An 18417-nucleotide genomic window follows, 5' to 3' on the forward strand; every position below is an offset into this window, starting at 1 on the left:
AGATGGCCAGCTAATCTGTTCAGCATCATAGGGTTGTCGATCTCGATGGTTTTATGAGATGTTGTACGCTAATAACAATGCCTTTCTCACCGAAGAGTTAGCTTTATTGCAAGCTTCTTTCTCGAGACGGTGCCTTGTAGATATCAAAACAAAGTTCTCTTTCCGTTCAATTTGATTTATTATCACGTCGAGACAAAGACGAACAACGCTGGTCTAGCGTGAGTGTGAAGGAAGGGGAATCGAGTGAATGCTCCCTATGATGTCTGAAATCGAGCCGGTGTAGAGCTTCGCGATTACGATAAAACGATACTCGGTCAGACCAAATTAATCATGATTTCTTTGGTATCATTGTTCAGTGGTTATCAAAAATGATTTATTCGATGTGATAATCCAAGCGATGCCAATGAAAAGTCCATCTGGATCCAACTTCATTATATCCCATCAAACATGATAACGCCCCCGTGCCCAAAATGAAGATCTGAACGCCACTCTGCCATCGAAAAATAAGTAGTCCTGCAGAATGCCCTGGTATAATGATCGTGTCGAATGCATTGCGAAAAGGGGTATATCCGAGAGAATGCCAGAATGTTAATGAACCGTCCCAATGCGGGCAGCTTGAAAAGAGATGTTGTTCGTGCAGAAATCACCAGTCAGAAATCGATCCTCACACCTCCTCTCTGGGATGAACTGGAGGCACGTTCATCTCACTGATAGCATCATCATCGCGCTTCGGCATGGTCAGGCCAAAAGCCTTGGTAGTAACAACCGCTCCTGCGCCACTATCACCGTCCGCTCCTTTAGACCCATCTCGAAGCTCCCAACTCCCAACTCGCTCATGACGAGCGCCTCCCTTAGCGACTGCCAAGTCTGTGTCACTAGCCATCTTCTCTGCACCCTTGAATCCTCCGAGACTGCTGTTTCTCCGGACAGGATCGTGGCGAACGATTCTGACACCGCCAAGGATCATGGCAGCTAAAAGAGCCAAGCCTAGAACAGCTACCGTAACTGCTGCACCAATGACTCCTCCGACAGCGGGTGTAACTGGGCTAGACCCAGCGGCGCCGTATGCAGATGACGAGCCGTCAGTGTTGGCAGCAAGGCCTTCACAGAAGATATTAACACTATCGCAGGTCTGGCACCATCCAGATACACTGCCTACCGAAATCCCAGCCATTTTTGCCTTGAAGTCAGTGAAGCGCATGCTGCTCTCCGAATACGGGTTGCCAAAGATTGGATATTCGGTGAACGCCGCCTCGGAGTCCGTTCCATTGCGGTAGAGAAACCGCACCCACATCTCTTCCTCGGAGGGATACACTGTTGTATCTGAGCCCACCGAGAATAATTCCCACAACATTGCTGCACCAGGATTGGGCAAATCGTTGAAAACTCCTGCACCTGGGACGCTGACGAGATCAGCCAAAGCAAAATAAGACATAAATGGCTCGTAGGAGCCAAAGACAACGCTCAGCTTATCGACAGAGCCTGCATTATTGAAGCTCTCCTGCAACTGAGAGACCACCTTCGCTGCAAGGGTGCGCCCTGCGATCGCTCCGATATTATTACCAGAGACAGTCAAATTGGCATAGTCTTTCTGCTGAGTGGCAGCGAGATCTCTCAGATACGCGAGATCCGTTGCCGTCATATGTTCTCTGATGCTTTCATCATGAGTCCATAGGTATTGTGCATATTCATAAAGCTCGTATGCATTATTGAAGTTTGCCTTGTTAAGATCGAAAGCTGTGAAGATCTTTTGCCAAAGCCCATGGTAGAAATCCAGTGTGTCTTCGTATAGTGAATTGACGACCGAGTTGTTCTTTATGTTGTAAACGGAGTTCATGTATGTCCAACATTGAACGTGACCTTGGATCCTGCCAGAACATTGTAAGACACGGCATACGCAGCCAAAAGTAGTTCTATACCAACTTACCAAATAGATTCAGGATCTAGAATGGACATTGTCCGTACTTTGGGGTACTGGTAGCCATCTAGAGGGAACTCAAGCAGAGTATTATCGGCAAGACTAGCACCTGTGGTGCCGCCGGCGTTGTCCGAATATGTCTGCTCGCTCGGAGGGTAGAGGCCTTGCATGAAAGCCAGCGCACTCTCAGCCGTCCACTCATCAGTGTTGGTGGCGATGTAGAGCTGGCTGTTGTCAATTGCATTCCATTCAATGCCCTGAATACGCGCATTATCCGTAACATTCACAGCAGCTTCGGTCAAGTTCGCATCTGGGTGAAGATAGCGGGCACGAAACATTGAGCCCTGCTCGTACATTTGCTGGGCGCCGAGCGCGGTGAGAGCTGACGAGCGGCCAGGAGCCGTCTGGGGCGGCGCACGCTCGCCATAAAAGACGTACGCAAAAGAAGACCAAACGACCTCAGTGTCATCTGTCGTCTGGGCGGAGCTGCTCACAACGAGTGCCGCGAGGCTTATCACCAGCGCCAAGGTAGCCATCTCGGGCGGGGTAGAAGGGCGGTAAGCTCCTGTAAGTGGGAATGAAGATGCTCGTAAGATGTGGGATATCAGTCGCGGACAATTGAACCTCCACAGAGCTATATCCGTCACGGCCTCAAATACTGAGTGCTCAAGCTGGCCGACAAGAGGCAGAATCATGCAGGCCGCGGAGGTGAAGAGAGGAAGAGGTCGGGGAAGCTACAATCGGAGACACACGAGGGGAGCTCGTTGATTGAAAAAGGAAACAGCCTTGCTCACCTATCTACTACCCAGCTACCTATCTTACCTACATATCGAGCTATGGTGCGAGCTGCATGCAAAGGATTGGGCTGTACAGAATGCCTTCCTGCCTACCTTTCCGGAGAGCGTCTAGCGGGATGCAGCCGAGAAAGATGGCACCTTACCACAGTCTGTAGATCACCAATCAAACGTCATCGAAGCTCACCCACCTGAATCAGGGTGCCAGCAGAGAGCAGCTTGCGAGGTACAGAGAAGGCGCCATAGTTGTGCAAAGTGACATGTGAGCTGGTGTGCAGAGAGAGGGGTAGCATGGTAGCTCCCCTCCTCCATCGTCGATTTACCTTTGACTTTAGGTTTAACATTTGGGGCTGCTTCCCGTAGGTTAGCATAAGTGCAGACCACCCGGCCGCAGAAGGAAGGTGGGGCAGCTCACCAATAAAGGTCTGGTCACCTCCCGTCAATCCCGAACTCTTATCACCTTATCACCCAGCCTCTCAATAAAAAATGATAAGAATAAACTGTGTTTCTTCACCCAAGTCACACAGTCATGACTGCTTGTATCAAAAGATATAAAATTAAAAATAGAAAAGATTGACAAAAAATAAAGAAAGGCGTAAGTGGCCTCTCGGAATCCAATGCCTGACCTTGAGATAACTGGGTTTAAAACGCTCCGTCTCGCACTCTGACCGCTTCGGGAAGGCCCCACATGCTCTCAGAGGTCTCTTTACAACTCATCCACCTTTCTCTCACCACTTCCTCACGCCACGACATGCAAATGCTCGATTTTAGTCACTTACCAATTAAAAAATCAGACAACGATCTCGAAGAATAAGTAATAGAAGTAAAATGGCCTTGAATCGTGATCATTTGATATTTCTGTTCAGTTGTGCCCGATTATGCAGGTTATCAACAGACATGTCTGCAGGTAACGTGTAAACCCACCGCCGAGACTGCGGCAGGTACAATGCCACAATAAATTCACCTGCTATATCTTGTATGCCAATGTCTCTATCCTGTCATTCAAGGCTCTAAAATCAAGGCTTTGAGACATTGAGTGCCAGTACAGTGATTGCTTTTAGGATCCATCAGCCTCGATTCCTCGAAGCACAATCTGGTGGAAGTCTCATATTTAAAAACATTCTATAGACATGAGATAGAAAATGTCTAAACCGTAAATTTTATTATCCCGGCTTGTGGTGTCTATTCACTTCCTGCCTCATAGGCGTCTTGAGTGTAAAATAACAAAACCACACTGAAACCCCCGTTTGATCCATCCAAGACCATGTATTGATCTTAGTAGCCCGCCTCCTTCAATTCCTCCTCGACCTGCCTCTTCACCAACTCCCTTACGGCTTGCCAGCTGTTTTCCACATCGGTCACTCGTCTCTCCTTTTCGCTTAGACCAACAAAGTCAGATGGGAGGACTTTCTCCTCAAAGTTGAAGCCGGGCTCATCCTTAAGCGCCATCTCCACCGCGTTGGCAAATTTGGCAGGATGCGCCGTTGAAAGTGAGATGTGCGGCACCTCAGTACCAGCCCTCTCGATCGATCGCAGAGAAGCGGCAACGCCGACCGCCGAGTGAGGATCTAGGATATAGTCGACAGTCTTGTGGATGGTCTTGATAGTCTCGACGGTCTCGGGATCGCTAACGCGCTCACTCTCGAAACTCCTACGAGCTGCCTTGATCACATCCTCATGCACACCGAAGCCGCCCTTGGTCTTGAGGTCTTTCAGCCAAGCGCTAACTTCTTGACCAGCTTGCTTCTTGTTCCACTCGTCGTTCATCCCCGCAGTAGACGCAAACTCGTAGGCAAGGAACCAAAGTAGTCGCTCGAAGTTACTTGAAACCAAAATGTCCATGGCCGGGCTAAGTGTTCCCTTGACGCCATCCTCTTTAGCTTCGACTCCATCCTCGACAAGACCACCCTCGGCTTCCTCACCCTTGGCCTTTTGCTTCTCATACCGGCCAGACTTCCAAAATCGGTCTAGAATATCGTTCTCATTGGTAGCAACCACGAGTTTCTCGACCGGCAGTCCCATTCGATGCGCAAAGTACCCTGCAAGGATGTCTCCGAAATTGCCTGTAGGAACAACGAAGCGAACCTTGTCACCAATCTTGAATGATGATGACGCCTTCGCCAGCGAGAAGTATGAGTGGAAGTAGTACACTATCTGTGCCAGGATCCGAGCCCAGTTGATACTGTTCACTGCGCCAAGCTTCAGGGTCGAATTGATGTCAGGATCCGCAAAGAGAGCCTTGACTATATCCTGACAGTCATCAAAGGTTCCTGTGACAGCCAGATTATGAACATTCTTGTCCAAGACAGTCGTCATCTGAGCCTCTTGTATCGGGCTCACTCTTCCCTTCGGGTGTAGAATGAACACTGAGACATCCTTCTTTCCTCGTAGTCCGTAGATAGCTGCAGAGCCAGTGTCGCCGCTCGTAGCACCTACAACAGTCAGGTGGTGCCTGTCTGCAATGTCGTCAGTATGTCGTGGTCGCTCAATACCAGGACGAAGCGCGATGCCTTACCTCTTCCCGTCTTGCCCTCGTTCCTCCTGACCAAGAAGTATTCAAACAGGTTGCCTAGATTTTGCAGAGCGACATCCTTGAACGCGTATGTAGGACCGTGAAAGAGCTCGAGAAGGTAGAGGTTGTCTTTTAGGTGAACAAGAGGTGTCACATCGGCGGCACGGAAGGTCGAGTAGCTTCGATTGATGATTCCCTTGAGGTCTTCGACTGGGATCTCGGCAGCGGATATGTAGAGTGACATGACATTGTAGGCAAGCTCGGGGAACGAGAGGTCTTTCCAGCTTTCCCAATTGGTCGCAATAGGAACTTCCTCTGGGATGTACAGGCCACCATCGCTGGCAAGGCCCTTCAGGACAACGTCTTCGAAGGAAAGCTGAAAGCGGTCAATTGAGTTCACTTCAGCATGTCGACGAGCAATGCAGACTTACATCGTAATCATCGCCACGTGTGCTCAAATACCGCTGCGAAGCAGTATGAGTGCCTGCGGAGGCTCCATTGGTAGTCGCACCGTTCGACATGGCTTCGACTCTTCTCAATTAATCACCTGCTTGAGCAAAAGCCGAAGAGTCACTCAGCAATTGAAATCGAATGCAAATATGATTCACATTGCTGTAGTAAGTTTGGCGCCGAACTTCGGCCCCGCGGAGGCAGAAAAATTTGCCCCGCCGTACTGATCGAGGCGGGGTGCACCAACCCTCGCCCGCCTGGGAAATCTCGATAAGTCGGCTATTTTAGTGTTAACAAATAGCGCAGGCCACGTTTGTCTGGACTTGCGATCGATTAGTTCTCGCTTTGTCTTGGAATTGATTGGCAGCAATGATCGGGACTGCGATGGACGTGTATGACTTGAGGCCATGATGAATGCCTCAGGGAAAACGAACTACTTTATACTCGGATTATCGACTTATTTTTAGTCTACCGTTAATAGCCAGTGAAAACATCAATACACAATCGTTGGAGCAAGAGCAATTCATTTGCGCAGCGACTTGAGCAATGGCGCTATCCTCGAGCGCTTGCTCAATCCCACACGATATGTGACTTTGCTTAGCTGGCTGTTGCTAACAGCCATCTTTGTGCTCTGCGAAAAGGTATCTTTCTCAGATGGCTCTGGTTCTATCATCTCCTTCTTGCCTGGTGCCAAAACAGCAAGGTTTTCGCTGCCTTCATCTCTCGAAGGTGGTGCTTCAGAATTTGTAGCAATATTGCTTATATCCTTTAGTATCTCCTTCTCCCGTGGAGTTCTTGGCTCAGGGGAGTCAAGTGTCGCATTTGCCTCCCCTGGTCTCTTTCTTCCTCGTCCTCTCTGTCTCGGCTGATCATCTTGCAGCGTGTCCTGCATAGGTGTTGTGGGAGCTTCAATACTGGCATCTTCAATCCCAGGTGGGTCAGCAATATTTTCCTTTTTGTCACCAAAGTTATCCACATTCTCTGTTATTGTTGGGTTCTTTGATGCAACGGGATAGTCAACCTCGGGACTGACTACTGGCTTCTCTCCTTTCTTCGGCCGACCTCGTTTTCTTTTAAGCGGCGCGGGTGTATCCATTGTCAGGGCTTGCGAACCAACTCCGCTGGTTTCCACGTCCCTTTCAACTCCTTCGCCGGATTGTGGTAGCTTTTTCTTGCGTCCCCTCTTCTTGGGCATCGGAGGCTCAGGTACTGCTGCTGGATCTATCGAGGCTTGTCCCGAGGAGATCAGAATCGGCTCGTCATCCTGCTTTTCAACGACCTCTGTGCTTTCGTACGTTTCTTCCTGTAATTGCGTGTTGGGCAAAGTTGCAGCTGCTGACCTTCGCCTACTTGGTCTTGGTACATATCGCTCCATAAGCAATTCCGCATCCTCCGTATCCCGAGGCAAACCCTGAACAAGATTCGGTTGCTTCTTCTTCCGTTTATTACCGACGCTAGGTAGGTTGACATCTTCTGATATAGCCCGTTGTAGCGCAAACTCTTGAACTTGCCTTGCTCGGTCGTGGTACGGCGAGGAGCCCGTCAGGATATCAGGGGAGGAGTTTGGCTGCAAAATATCAGCTTGGAATAGAGCGACTGTTCCTCTCTTCATACCTCGTCGCCTCCTTCTATTACCATTCGCTTCTTGACGCTCAAAGAAACTGACATGGACGACACCATCTCCACAGGTGCTTGAACCGCGGATAGAGGTGGGGCGTCAGACGAGCCAAAACCGCTTGGGGTTGTGTAGGCAATAGTTGCATCATCACTCGACCTCTGCTCGATCTGATAAGCGGTACTCTTCGTGAGACGGGCTTTTCCCTGCCCCTCCGCGCCATGATCTGACGAACAAATGATTGGCTGGTATTGACGTTTCTGACTCGCACTCAGTTGATTCTGGGCGATATAGAATGAAGCTCCAGATGGCTCGACTGCCCCCTCCGATTCTGTCTTCATGGTGTCGTACACCACACTGCCAGAGCTTTCTTTGCCCGGAAGTCCGGCCGCCGACGACGTATTGGCATATTCCGTTCTAGGGACGAGCACCAAATCAACATCGTCCGTGGCGAGGCGGATATTGAAGTTGGGTTCACTGATTTTTCTTCTCTTTGCAGGACCAGTCGAGGGGTCATCGTACTCATATCCCCCGGTGGCATGACCTTGCTCTACACTCTGCAGACTCTTATGTGCAGGAGTAAGCCGTTGGCTTTTCTTCCTTTTGCTGTAAGTCTTTGTGTTCTTAGGTCTTACGCCATTGTCGTCCTCTCCAGGCGAACTACTAGGGATGGCATAGGGATCTACCGACGCGCTAAACTTCTTGCCCGGAGTCGTGATCTGAGTGATGCTTTCGAAGTCTTTGGCGCTACTGATCTTTTTGCGGCGGCTTGCAACAACTGGGTCTGTGATTGATGACGAATGGTTTCCCTTGTCATCATCCCTCATCGAGTTTGGTCGAATAGATGACTCTTCAACAAAGTCAATGCCCGCGCGTTCCCCATTTAAAGACTCTATATCTGCGCCGAGAGCTACTCGATGTTTCTGATCAGCATAGACGTTCTCGAAATACTCGGGATCTGTAGATCGCGAGGCGCTGGCGGTTGGCGCGTCTGGCGCACCTTCTACCGTGTAGATTGGGCTGGCATGATCGCTTTTCACGGGGCTAAAGCCGCCATCCTCATCATCAGAATCCTGGATTACCCCCCGACCAGGCATTTTCTGTCTGCGTCATTCCAGTAGGGTCTGTTGATAGGATTTTGGAGATGAAGCTTACATGGCTACCTAGGTAGGTTTTACGGTCGCGACACCCATTTGGGACGCGTCGCGGGGTCAGGTACGATTGCACGTGACACATATCTAAGTCAACTGCTATCTGCTCTCCAGAACCACCTCTAAAACAACGCCAAAAGGCACGGCAGACGAGTTAACTTTGCAGATTTATATGTATCATCGAGGGTATTTCCTCACTCAATCTCTTCTATTCTAGGTCTCTCAGTTCCAGTACGCCCAACTGATCTGTCCGGATCGATATCTAAGCCAGCCAGCTTGGTTAATTTTGGCGTCTGTAGCTGTGTTTCCGATATGAGGGATCCGATTCGTAAGTTTTCCAGGCTTTCTACAACGTCTCGAGCATGCTGCTTGACGAGGCCGTCACTGTCCGTGCCAGCTATGTAATTGAGAACCCTCTTGATGTCCGCTTGGCTTTCTTCCGTTAGGCCAAACCCGAGCCTTCTTCCTTGCTGTTTTGCGCTGTCTAGAGCACGTACAAAGCTCATGATCAAGAGAACAGCTGACCGTCTTAGAATCCCCTTTTCCATTTCTGGCTCCATCGTCAGGATGTTGACTGCCAAATCCACCGACCCTGAGGTAAGTGCAGACCCGATCCCGACAATATTCGTCTCGAGAGCCGCTCCAAAGACCGAAAGAGCAGAAGATCGAATACGAACGTCTTCGCTGCCTCGTTTGCTCTCCCAACCGCCGACTATGCGTGACAGGATTTCGTTTCTAGCCGCTTCTTCCTCATCGATGCCCTCTCCTAGGTCGGGTACTTCTCCGCCCCACGCGTTTTCGGCCTCGCGCTTCTTCATATGCCGAAGGCGTTCTTGCCTAGCTTGTTGCTGCTCTGTCTTTGGGCGGTAGCCACGTCGGCCAGCGGTCGAGAGCAAAGCTTGACTGACTTGTTGTGCTGTCTCACCGGTGAATGTTTCGCCTAAACGCTCGATGACTTGCATCAGAGCCTCGCCAAATCGCAAACGCGTGTCAACAGTCGCTGCTTCATTGGCGTCCACATAATGGTCGAGTAACTCCTTGGTAGCGCTTTTAGGATGTTTGTTCGCAATTTGGGTGAAAATCTTGATTACGCGGAGATTGATGTAATCTTCATTCTCTTCCAAGAGCGATGACATGAGCACCAGGGTTGCCTGTATATCTATCGTAGGGCTGTCATTTGTTATAAGTCTTTGTAGGAGAGTGAGTCCCTCAGAGCGAACAGGCGGTGGCGAATCCGGCTGTGTAATATAAGACATGGCCAATTGGTGTGTCCTTCGCTCTTCCTTCTGGCGTTCGGTAGGACCCTGCGATACATCTTGAGGATCCTGGAGCTCATCGTGATATCGTAGTAAGAGCGAGAGGTTCCGTGCGGTACTAGAAACATTATCGTCATGAAGCTTCCCGAGACGTGTCAGAGATTCCTCTAAAGCCTGAATGACTTCAGCATCAACTTTCGACTTTTGAAAACGAGGAGATGCCACCACGAGGTTGACCAGACTTAGAGCTACCGAGAGCATATCGTCTTCATCGGATTTCTCGTTCTTCAAGATTGGTACCACGAGTTCCAGGATAGCGTCCGGTCGTGAGATGAGTTGTTCCGGGAATCTCTCCATCATTTTCTGGAGCACTTTAGCTTCCACAAGTTGAACTATCGCGCCCTGTCCTGTTTCCTCTGAAACGGGAATGTGAATTACATTTTTATGTTCGTTGATTGCAAAGTGTCGTGAAAAGATATCCAAGAAGGTAGCGGAAATATCTTCATTCGACGAGACAGACTGTATAATACCCAACAGTGCGTCCACCTTCCTTTCAATGTCATTCCAGTCAAATTGTGATACAGCATCTGCTCGCATTTGGCGAGGCCGGATGACTTGGATATCCCCGTTAGTTGTTTCCTGAAATTTCCATGGGGACTTGTCGTCAGAAGAATTCCCATTGAAACGAATATCCTGGATGATCTTTGAAATCTTGTCCGGGGATGTAGTTATCTGCAGGTATATCTTCAAGAGATTTCGCGCCGGGATACAATACGTCTTCTCGCATGGAGATTTCGGGTTTGGCCAAGATGCAATAGCCCATAGAGACAGCACAACCGGAGTAATTAGCCTCCTTGACAATCCCGGATTTGGATGGGATATGAGCAACGATAGCAAACGAGAGATGGCCAAGGACAGCTGCCTTGCAGAGAACAGTCTAGTATCTTTAGTGAGGTCGACAATGCTGTCCGCGGTCTCACGCAAGGAAGCATCGTACTGCGTGGGGGGGGCCAGTGAAGGGTTGATGGTTCGCAGCATCGGATCTGCGAAAGCCTTCCATCCAGAGTTGCCTGGTGCGCCAAACTGTCGTCGACCGAGGATGCCGAATCCAATCACATAGGAGGCGACCTTCATAAGTTCTGGCCCGTCTTGGCCATCCAACAGGGAAAACAACTGGGGGGCGATGCCTGAAAACCAAGCATCAGCTGTCATGCCGGATGGAGGGTTTCCTAAGAGGCGAGTTGCCATATTGAGAGCTTCTTGGGTGATGTTGGCTCCTTGCTTCTGCGGGCTTGCCTCTTCAGGAGCACCAACAGTACTAGACGGATGGACGGAAAAGATGAACTCAACGGTAGCGCGTACGCCGCCATGTCGTAAAGGAATTCGTGTAAGAACCTCCATGAACTTCTGCTGCAGCCATGGTGGGAGCTTCCCGGGCTGTATTAATGAGTTCAAGGCTGGAATCAGATTTAGTGATCCTATACTTGGGAAGGTCAGCAATACACAAGCCAACAGAGCTTTGGTTACATACCTTTGGATCTCACGATTGAAAGTCTCTTGAGCTTCTCTTCTTGAGTCGGGGCCGCCGGCTGGACTAAAAGCCTCAGTTCCGAGCTTGATGAGCGAGTCCATCAGCGCTTCGCGCGACTTCTTATCGGACGCCCTTGCATCCATGTCGATGCTCAAAGTCGAACCTTCGTTAGCTATGGATGCTCACAAAAAATCATCCTTGTGCAAGGTTGTACAGAAGGGCTATCTGGCGGGTGTCATAGGTCTTCACAATATGCCGAAAGCATATTCTCAGTAGGTGATACAAATATTCTTTCTGGTTGCTTACTGTCAAGCAACATATTGTAAGGGCAGAAAAGACGTCGGTTTGATTGATGACTAACTCACCTGAGGGTCGAGAAATCCTTGGTTGCGTTGCGGACACTGGTCTTAGCTCCCGAACCCCACTAACCCCTAAATGCACTAGTGGATTTCGACGCGTTAGCTGTAACCAGACCGTGTCTATCTTGTGCTCGAAGCTCTCAACTTCTTTCTTCCTTACCTTTTTGTTCCGCATCCTAACGAGATTCCGCTTCACAATGCTCAGCAATCAAATCAGTTCCCGAATTCTGTCGTTTTCCAGAAAGCATGCCTGAAATATATCTCTACGCCGAGTAACCATCCATATACGCGCTGCTCGCGCGGCTTGGAATTCCGATATCAATCCACTAGAAGCTCTTTCGCTGCTCCTCGAGGACAGCATCATCTACCGCATGACGCCTCCCGCACAGTTCTCCGATTTTCATTTTCCGCAAGGAATGTCGTTAAGACCTCTCTGCATGGCTGGAACATCACAACACGTCGCATCTCGCACCTGTATCAGGAATACCGATGATCGCTGCGGGTGGATTCGTTGTGCCACGGTTGTCAACAACTGACAAGCCAGCCCCGCTGAGAGAATGGGTTTCGGAACTTAACCCTAAGTATCCCATTGGTTCCAAGTTTTGCGCTCATAGTCGTCCAAGCTGCTCTCTAAGTTCAATGTGCCCGCCGGTTGAGTGTTACCGCTGAAAAGTTGTACTCACGAGACGGGGCGCTGAGGACGGAAAGGCGGGGAGGACATTCCAGACATCTTCGGATGCGTGAGTGATCAGTTCCCATGAGTCATTCGGTAAGAACCTCTGGTCTGAGGTCACTCGTCAGGGCTGCATCGCTGGAACTCGAACTTTGGTCATTATGGTCGTTCTAGAGGTGTCACTCCTACGCTTCAGATCACGTCTAGCTCAGTCTCAGCTATTGTATCCGCTTCGAGGCCGCCGTCTCAGCTATGATCGCCTTCTCGTTTTATCTAAGGGAAGGGCACGGCATTGGGCCCATACGATCAGTACCCTAGACGCTTCCTTTTGCCCCGGATTCACCTCGCAGCACGAGGATCCGCACGCTACATACAGAAGTGTCGCAAAGGGACTGATGATCACTTACCATGCAGACCTGCCCTGGGTACCCGATGATCTACGATGCACTTTGTTGCCTTTTCTCGACGAGCTAGACGTTGACCTTACGCAGTCTCGACTCTCAGGACCACGCCACGGCAACAGCCACCGGCGTGTCACGCATGCGTGTGACTGACCAGGCGCATCAGCCTGCATCCGTGTGTCTCGTCTCACGGATCGCCAGGACGCCAAACGTATCGTTGTTACCGCTTAGTACTGCGATAAATTTCCTCTCGTCAACTAGAAATAGACCAGACTGGAGACGACAGCACGGCTTTTGAGGATGTCTTTTGTCCGCGCGAATTGCCCTCCTATACAAGCCATCCCCGGCTTCCTCGATGGAGAGGAAACAAAAACTAATCCTTGTTGGCAATGCGATCACACGGAAAGAGCTTCCTCTGGACTTTATATGGGAAAACCTTGTCGCATTGCCGCACGTGGCCTCAGCGAAAGGTATATTGACGACGGCATGATTTTCATAAGGAAAGACAGCGTGAAGGAACTGATGCGCTTGCAAAGCGTGAAGCTGACGGGAGCGAGCAACAATTTCACACGATTTGAGGCTACTGAACCTCTTGGGACCGATGAGGAGCACCTGGATTCTCCGAAGCAGCACTGGGACCCATCTCGAGTTGGAGTCAAGGTTTCGTGCCTGTCCGGTGTTGTGGGAGGAGTACAGATGGTCTTCTTTGAGGAACTTTAGGCGCGGTGAAAGAGAATCGGTAAAACGTCTTTGGAAAGGGGCAGGCAATGATATGCAGTCCCGGTTGCTCTTCCTTCAGAAATGGCGGAAGGGCAACCCCCTGGGTACCTGGGGATAAGTTTGCCCTCCTTTTAAATTGAGTGATGTGGGTGCTAACATTTGACGGAGATTAGGATCTCGGCCGCACAATTGCCTTGCTATCCCATCTCTCGAAAGTCTCTTTGAAAGGTCTGGGCAACACGAATTGGATCTAATCTTATTTGCAGGGTAAAAGGCGTAGTAATAAGCTCACAAATTCTGAAACAGGGCGCCATCTTTGAAATGCGTAGGCCAAGGCACAGGAGGAACGGGGTGCTGGGTTTGTTCCAGCGCAGCAAAGTGTGGTATTGATGCAGGTTTTCCTGCTTTCGACCCCTGATGCTCGGTTCCGGATCTCCCGCTAAGATCCAGCTTCGACCAATGATCTTGGCGAGGCACCGCCCGAAATGGCAGGAAGGCACAGCACCCCAGCCCGCCCTGACGTCACTAGGCAAGTTGAGCAGCGCGACAGCAGCAATGATGGCATTGGGAACAGTTTCCAGTGTCCTGGACTTGATTAATTGTTAAGCCTGGCTCCAGACTACCTCACAGCATAAGTAGTCAACATACGCCTGTTTTGAAGCGGTGAAAATCCATTGTGAATAGACGTTCAATCGCGCCACTAAATCCCGCGCCGTCAAAGGCCCAGAACGCGCTCTTTGTGGCCGTTGTGCAACTTTAAAATCAACCCGCTTCGACCCAGAACTCCCGTTAAGCTTAAAAGAATGGCCCTCTACAAAGCCGCGATCGTACTTGGCACGCTGTCGGGAGCGCTCGCAGCCCCGGCGCCGGCGGCCGCTCCTGGTCCACACCCACAAATCACGCCTGCTCCCGTCCTTTCTCAGCAGGAATTAGAGAGACGATTCGATATTGGTAGCTATGTGGACAGTGTAATCAGCGGCATCGGCAGCGATGTCTCGAGCTTCGTCGCGTCCGGTGTGCCGCAGTACTTCAATGATCTTCCAACTGGCACTGCAGTGGAGAGTTCTTTGGGCATATCTAGCAGTGATCTCGCTGCCAAGCCGACCCAAGCGCTGAATGTTCCGTATGTTTCAAGCGCAAACTTGTTACTTGTCTGATCGAGAACTAACAAGTTGCAGGGCATATGCAAACTGGACAGATCAAGGATGGAATGTCCGGGTCCATGGAAACATCTTCAAGCAGCCAGACATCTCGGAGCAAAAGCTGAACGACCTCGCGAACGTTTTCCTGATTGATGTCGATATCAAGGATCTCCCTCAAAACCAGCAGAACCAGGCGAGGAACATGACCTCCGAGATATTCGTCGTGCAACAGGAGAACGTCGCAGTCACGGTGAACTTCGTGAATGACGTGAGTGTTGAGCCGTCCCACGACAGCGGTGCAGTCAATGCAGCTGGCGGAGCTCAGACAATTCACATGCCACACAATACGACGGAACAGGGCGATTTCGACGCATTCGTCGTTCTAAAGAACACTACGGGACCGCTCGGTGCCTACATGATTCCAGGAGATGTCTCAGATCGCATCCAGACGCTGAACATGTACGTCGAGGGTACCAACACGGGCAATGCCACAGCATGGCTTGTACCCGACGAAGGAATCACAATTCTTTCGGACATTGATGATATTCTTCGCATCACCAAGATCTATGTGCCAAAGGAAGGGCTGCTAAATTCGTTTGCCCGTCCTTTCACGCCTTGGATGAACATGCCTGAGATCTACGCCAATTGGTCAAAAACCGTCCCCAACTTCCATTTCCACTACCTTACAACGACTCCCGAGCAAGTCACGAAGAATTATATGGACTTCATCTATAAGACATATCCACTGGGATCTTTCGACACGAGGCCACTTAACTTCTCAGACGCCTCGGCGACTCTGTCAATCCGGAAGTTCCTGCTAGACAAGATCTTCCAGACGTTTCCGAAGCGGAAGTTCATCCTCGTTGGCGACACCACCAACTCCGATGTCATGAAGGCTTACCCACAGCTTGTGACGGACTATCCCGGACAAGTCCAGTGTATCTTTCTGCGCAACACTAGCAACACTGATTCGGATGATCTGTTCCCGTACGACACGTCTGGCTTCAAGAACATACCTCAGGAGCAGTACATGTTTTTCAATGTTCCAGACGACCTGACGCACCTCGATATAGTAAACGGGCAGTGTTACAATCAGTCCATCAAGCAGAACGTCAGCTTTGAGACACAGGGTCCTTTTGGTCTAGGCGATGAGAACGCGGCAGGCTCGCTGGCGCCGCCTGGCTTCCTTGGTAGCTTGGGCACGTGCATTGGCTTGATGTTGATGTTGGCGGCTGCCCTCTTGTAAAGGACCAACAGCTGCTCCAACTCAGCCACCTGCGCAAGATCGAGATCTGCCGGTCCTTCTGGAGCGCAATCGGGGCATGGTCCTGTTATGGGCGATTTACAGATGATCTAGCGATCCTCGATGTTGGGCATCGCTGAGGGCCCACTGCGACCCGGTCTGGCGGAGTCGGAGTCTCGAGAGGCACTATGTGCTGGCTAAGCCTTGCGAAATTTTTTGAATATGTACGACTTACGATCATTGGTGTTAGGCATTGCATTGGCGTTTAATGGTGTGCGTTTTGTGAGCTGAGAAGGCCACAACGCCTTCTACTACGGCAGGCACTTGACAATGCTTGGGTCTAGACCGCTTGTAATATAGTCAATATGTATGCATACGTAAATCCCTCGTCAGCGGTCCTTGGAGACGGGAGCAACAGTGTGTGAAAATGCCCACAGGCTAGAGGGCAAACCGGATGGTTTTCTAGAGCCCACTAGCCAGCCTTATCGTGCCTTAGGGAGTACCCTCGCGGCGATGGACGGCCCACATCGCAAAAATCTGCCCGATGAGCACCGTACGGCAAGGAATGAGTGCGGAGGAGCGGAGCGAAGGAAGATGGCACGCATTACGGCCGATACATGCGTGTCGCTCCGGTCGAGACACGGACTTTCACCTGTCGAGATCTCCCACGCCAATTTGACGGCCCCGGTCCTCACGAGTCAGCATGCAGATACATGCTGGAATTCGCGAGATCGGCACGGTCAGTCGTCTTGGCTGCTCGGGAATAAGTGAGACATTTTAACGGTTGTCGGTTGCAGGACGTTAGTCGGTCTTTCTGCACCTGCGAGACTGCATGCTATGCGTAGCACACTTACGCAGATGACACGCGATAAGGCAATGGATCATGTCGATGCAGGCCGCTAACATCGGCGCCAAAATAGCACCTGTTCGGTGTCTGAGTGCCCCCGGGCCAGGTCCAGGTTCAGTGTCCACTATGCCGTAGGGAGGTCCAGGGATGCTGGTCTGGCGCCGCGATGCGCTCAGATCTTCCTGTTGATGCTTCCTTAATTTTACTACCGAAATGGCAGCGGAAATTCCCGACAGTCTGGCACCGATGAAGACCTGACTCGTTTGTGTCGAGATCTCGACGGGGGCGTCCCTGATTCCTGGGTCATCGGTGGCGAGAGGATCACGGTAGTCATGTCCGTAATCGCTGACCTGCATGATATGAGACCCGTCGCAGATGATGACAGCTTGGAGCCAGAGGGCAGCAGGATCGATCCATGGCTCTTCAGTAAGTTCAGTCAACCTTTTGAGGTTGCGAATGCCAGAGACATGTCAGCTGACAGAGTTCAATAATGAATTGGCTATGACTCCACTAAGACAACAACCACACTTGGTGATATCAACCATCTTGAGCAGCGTACGTCTTGTTTTCTGGTCTGAGAAACGGCAGACCCCCCGAGTCAGTCGGATATGGCTCCGAGAAAAGTTTTCTCTACGGTTTTCTCTGTCTCGCACCCTCCTTCCGTATTCGCTGGCGTCTATTCCACAAGCCTTGAAGGGCTATTGAGATCTTGCGTAACGGACGCTAAAAGAGCCGCTAAAGACGCAGCCACCGTTATTGGCGGCGCACGCAGGCTCGCAGGGTGGCTCTTTCCCGCTGAAGAGAGATCGAAACCAAGCGGGCAAGTCCCCTCCCACGTGGCAGGGCAGTGATAGCATGCCAATAGTTTAGCTACCTACCTGCCTTAGCTACCGTACCTGCCGTGTCCATTTTGCCTCATTTCGTTTTTGCTTCTTTACTCCGCCCACAAAGAAGAGCCCACGCGCAACGGTTTGCGGAGCCAAGGCCGGCTCTGCCGGCCTGGCTTTCGTGTAGACCGTGATCATGATGATGGTGATGATGGCAGCACGTCACAAGTCGTGCAGCTCGTTGCAACCTCATGTCGGGACAAAGCCCACTTAATATTGCGGTCTCGTCACATCTCGTCCGGAGCTCGTCCCCTCATATCCACTTCGACGGCAACGACGTTGAATTCATACAGCCGCCTTATGCGGTCCGAATAGCCCCTGGACAAGATAGACTACGGCGAGGCCCCATTACGAGAGCATGGCTCTTCCTCAGCCGGCACGCCTGCACAATCGTTGAGTTCACGCTTCGATGCATGAGGCGCTCATATCTCAGCAACGACGGCTTGCATCCCGCCTATCACGGATCATCGCTCACAAGCACGGCGACACTTTCAGCTGCTTCCCGGGTGGCTCACCTGCCTGGTCCCGCCACCCGCTGTCATTCGTGCAGGCTTGCAGCTGCTTCACACCTCCGCCGGAACTATTGCGCTTTTGAGGCTTCGTGTCTCAGAAGGATGAATGGCTCATCACGCCAGTTGTCGACGTTTCAGGGCTACTGCAGTTTCCAGCGGCGAACTACCACGGGTACGTTACCATCATTGGGCCAGCACGGCCAGGAAACATGAAGTATCCTCATGCCCTCTCCACCCGCACGTTCCAACTTCATGACCACTCATGGCTGTGCAATATGCCTAGCTTGAGCCGTTGAACTTATCGGAAGTATTCTCAGACACAGTCCGGCTTCGTAGTAATGGCCTCATTGAGTGCCTGCCTATCTTCCTGCGCTTTGGTACTCAACCATTCGCTCATTCACACAGC

General features: G+C 50.9%; 3 protein-coding genes across 3 annotated transcripts; 1 reads left to right on the plus strand and 2 right to left on the minus strand.

The window, feature by feature from the left end:
* Positions 1 to 664: 664 nt before the first annotated feature.
* On the minus strand, positions 665 to 2274 carry UCRPA7_850 (putative histidine acid protein; the record flags this gene model as incomplete). Its single annotated transcript, XM_007913441.1, has 2 exons — positions 665 to 1868; positions 1928 to 2274. The coding sequence occupies 2 exons, from the start codon at positions 2272 to 2274 to the stop codon at positions 665 to 667; spliced, it is 1551 nt and encodes a 516-aa protein (XP_007911632.1).
* Positions 2275 to 3987: 1713 nt separating this feature from the next.
* Positions 3988 to 5745, minus strand: UCRPA7_851 (putative threonine synthase protein; the record flags this gene model as incomplete). Its single annotated transcript, XM_007913442.1, has 3 exons — positions 3988 to 5168; positions 5228 to 5600; positions 5656 to 5745. 3 exons carry the CDS (start codon positions 5743 to 5745, stop codon positions 3988 to 3990), a joined length of 1644 nt encoding a protein of 547 aa, XP_007911633.1.
* Positions 5746 to 14183: 8438 nt separating this feature from the next.
* On the plus strand, positions 14184 to 15768 carry UCRPA7_852 (hypothetical protein; the record flags this gene model as incomplete). The annotated part of the gene is made up of 2 exons (XM_007913443.1): positions 14184 to 14503; positions 14559 to 15768. The coding sequence occupies 2 exons, from the start codon at positions 14184 to 14186 to the stop codon at positions 15766 to 15768; spliced, it is 1530 nt and encodes a 509-aa protein (XP_007911634.1).
* Between the last annotated feature and the right edge of the window lie 2649 nt (positions 15769 to 18417).

The sequence above is a fragment of the Phaeoacremonium minimum genome (assembly GCF_000392275.1).
Source record: "Phaeoacremonium minimum UCRPA7 unplaced genomic scaffold PA7_03_scaffold_44, whole genome shotgun sequence".
Classification (NCBI taxonomy): domain Eukaryota; kingdom Fungi; phylum Ascomycota; class Sordariomycetes; order Togniniales; family Togniniaceae; genus Phaeoacremonium; species Phaeoacremonium minimum.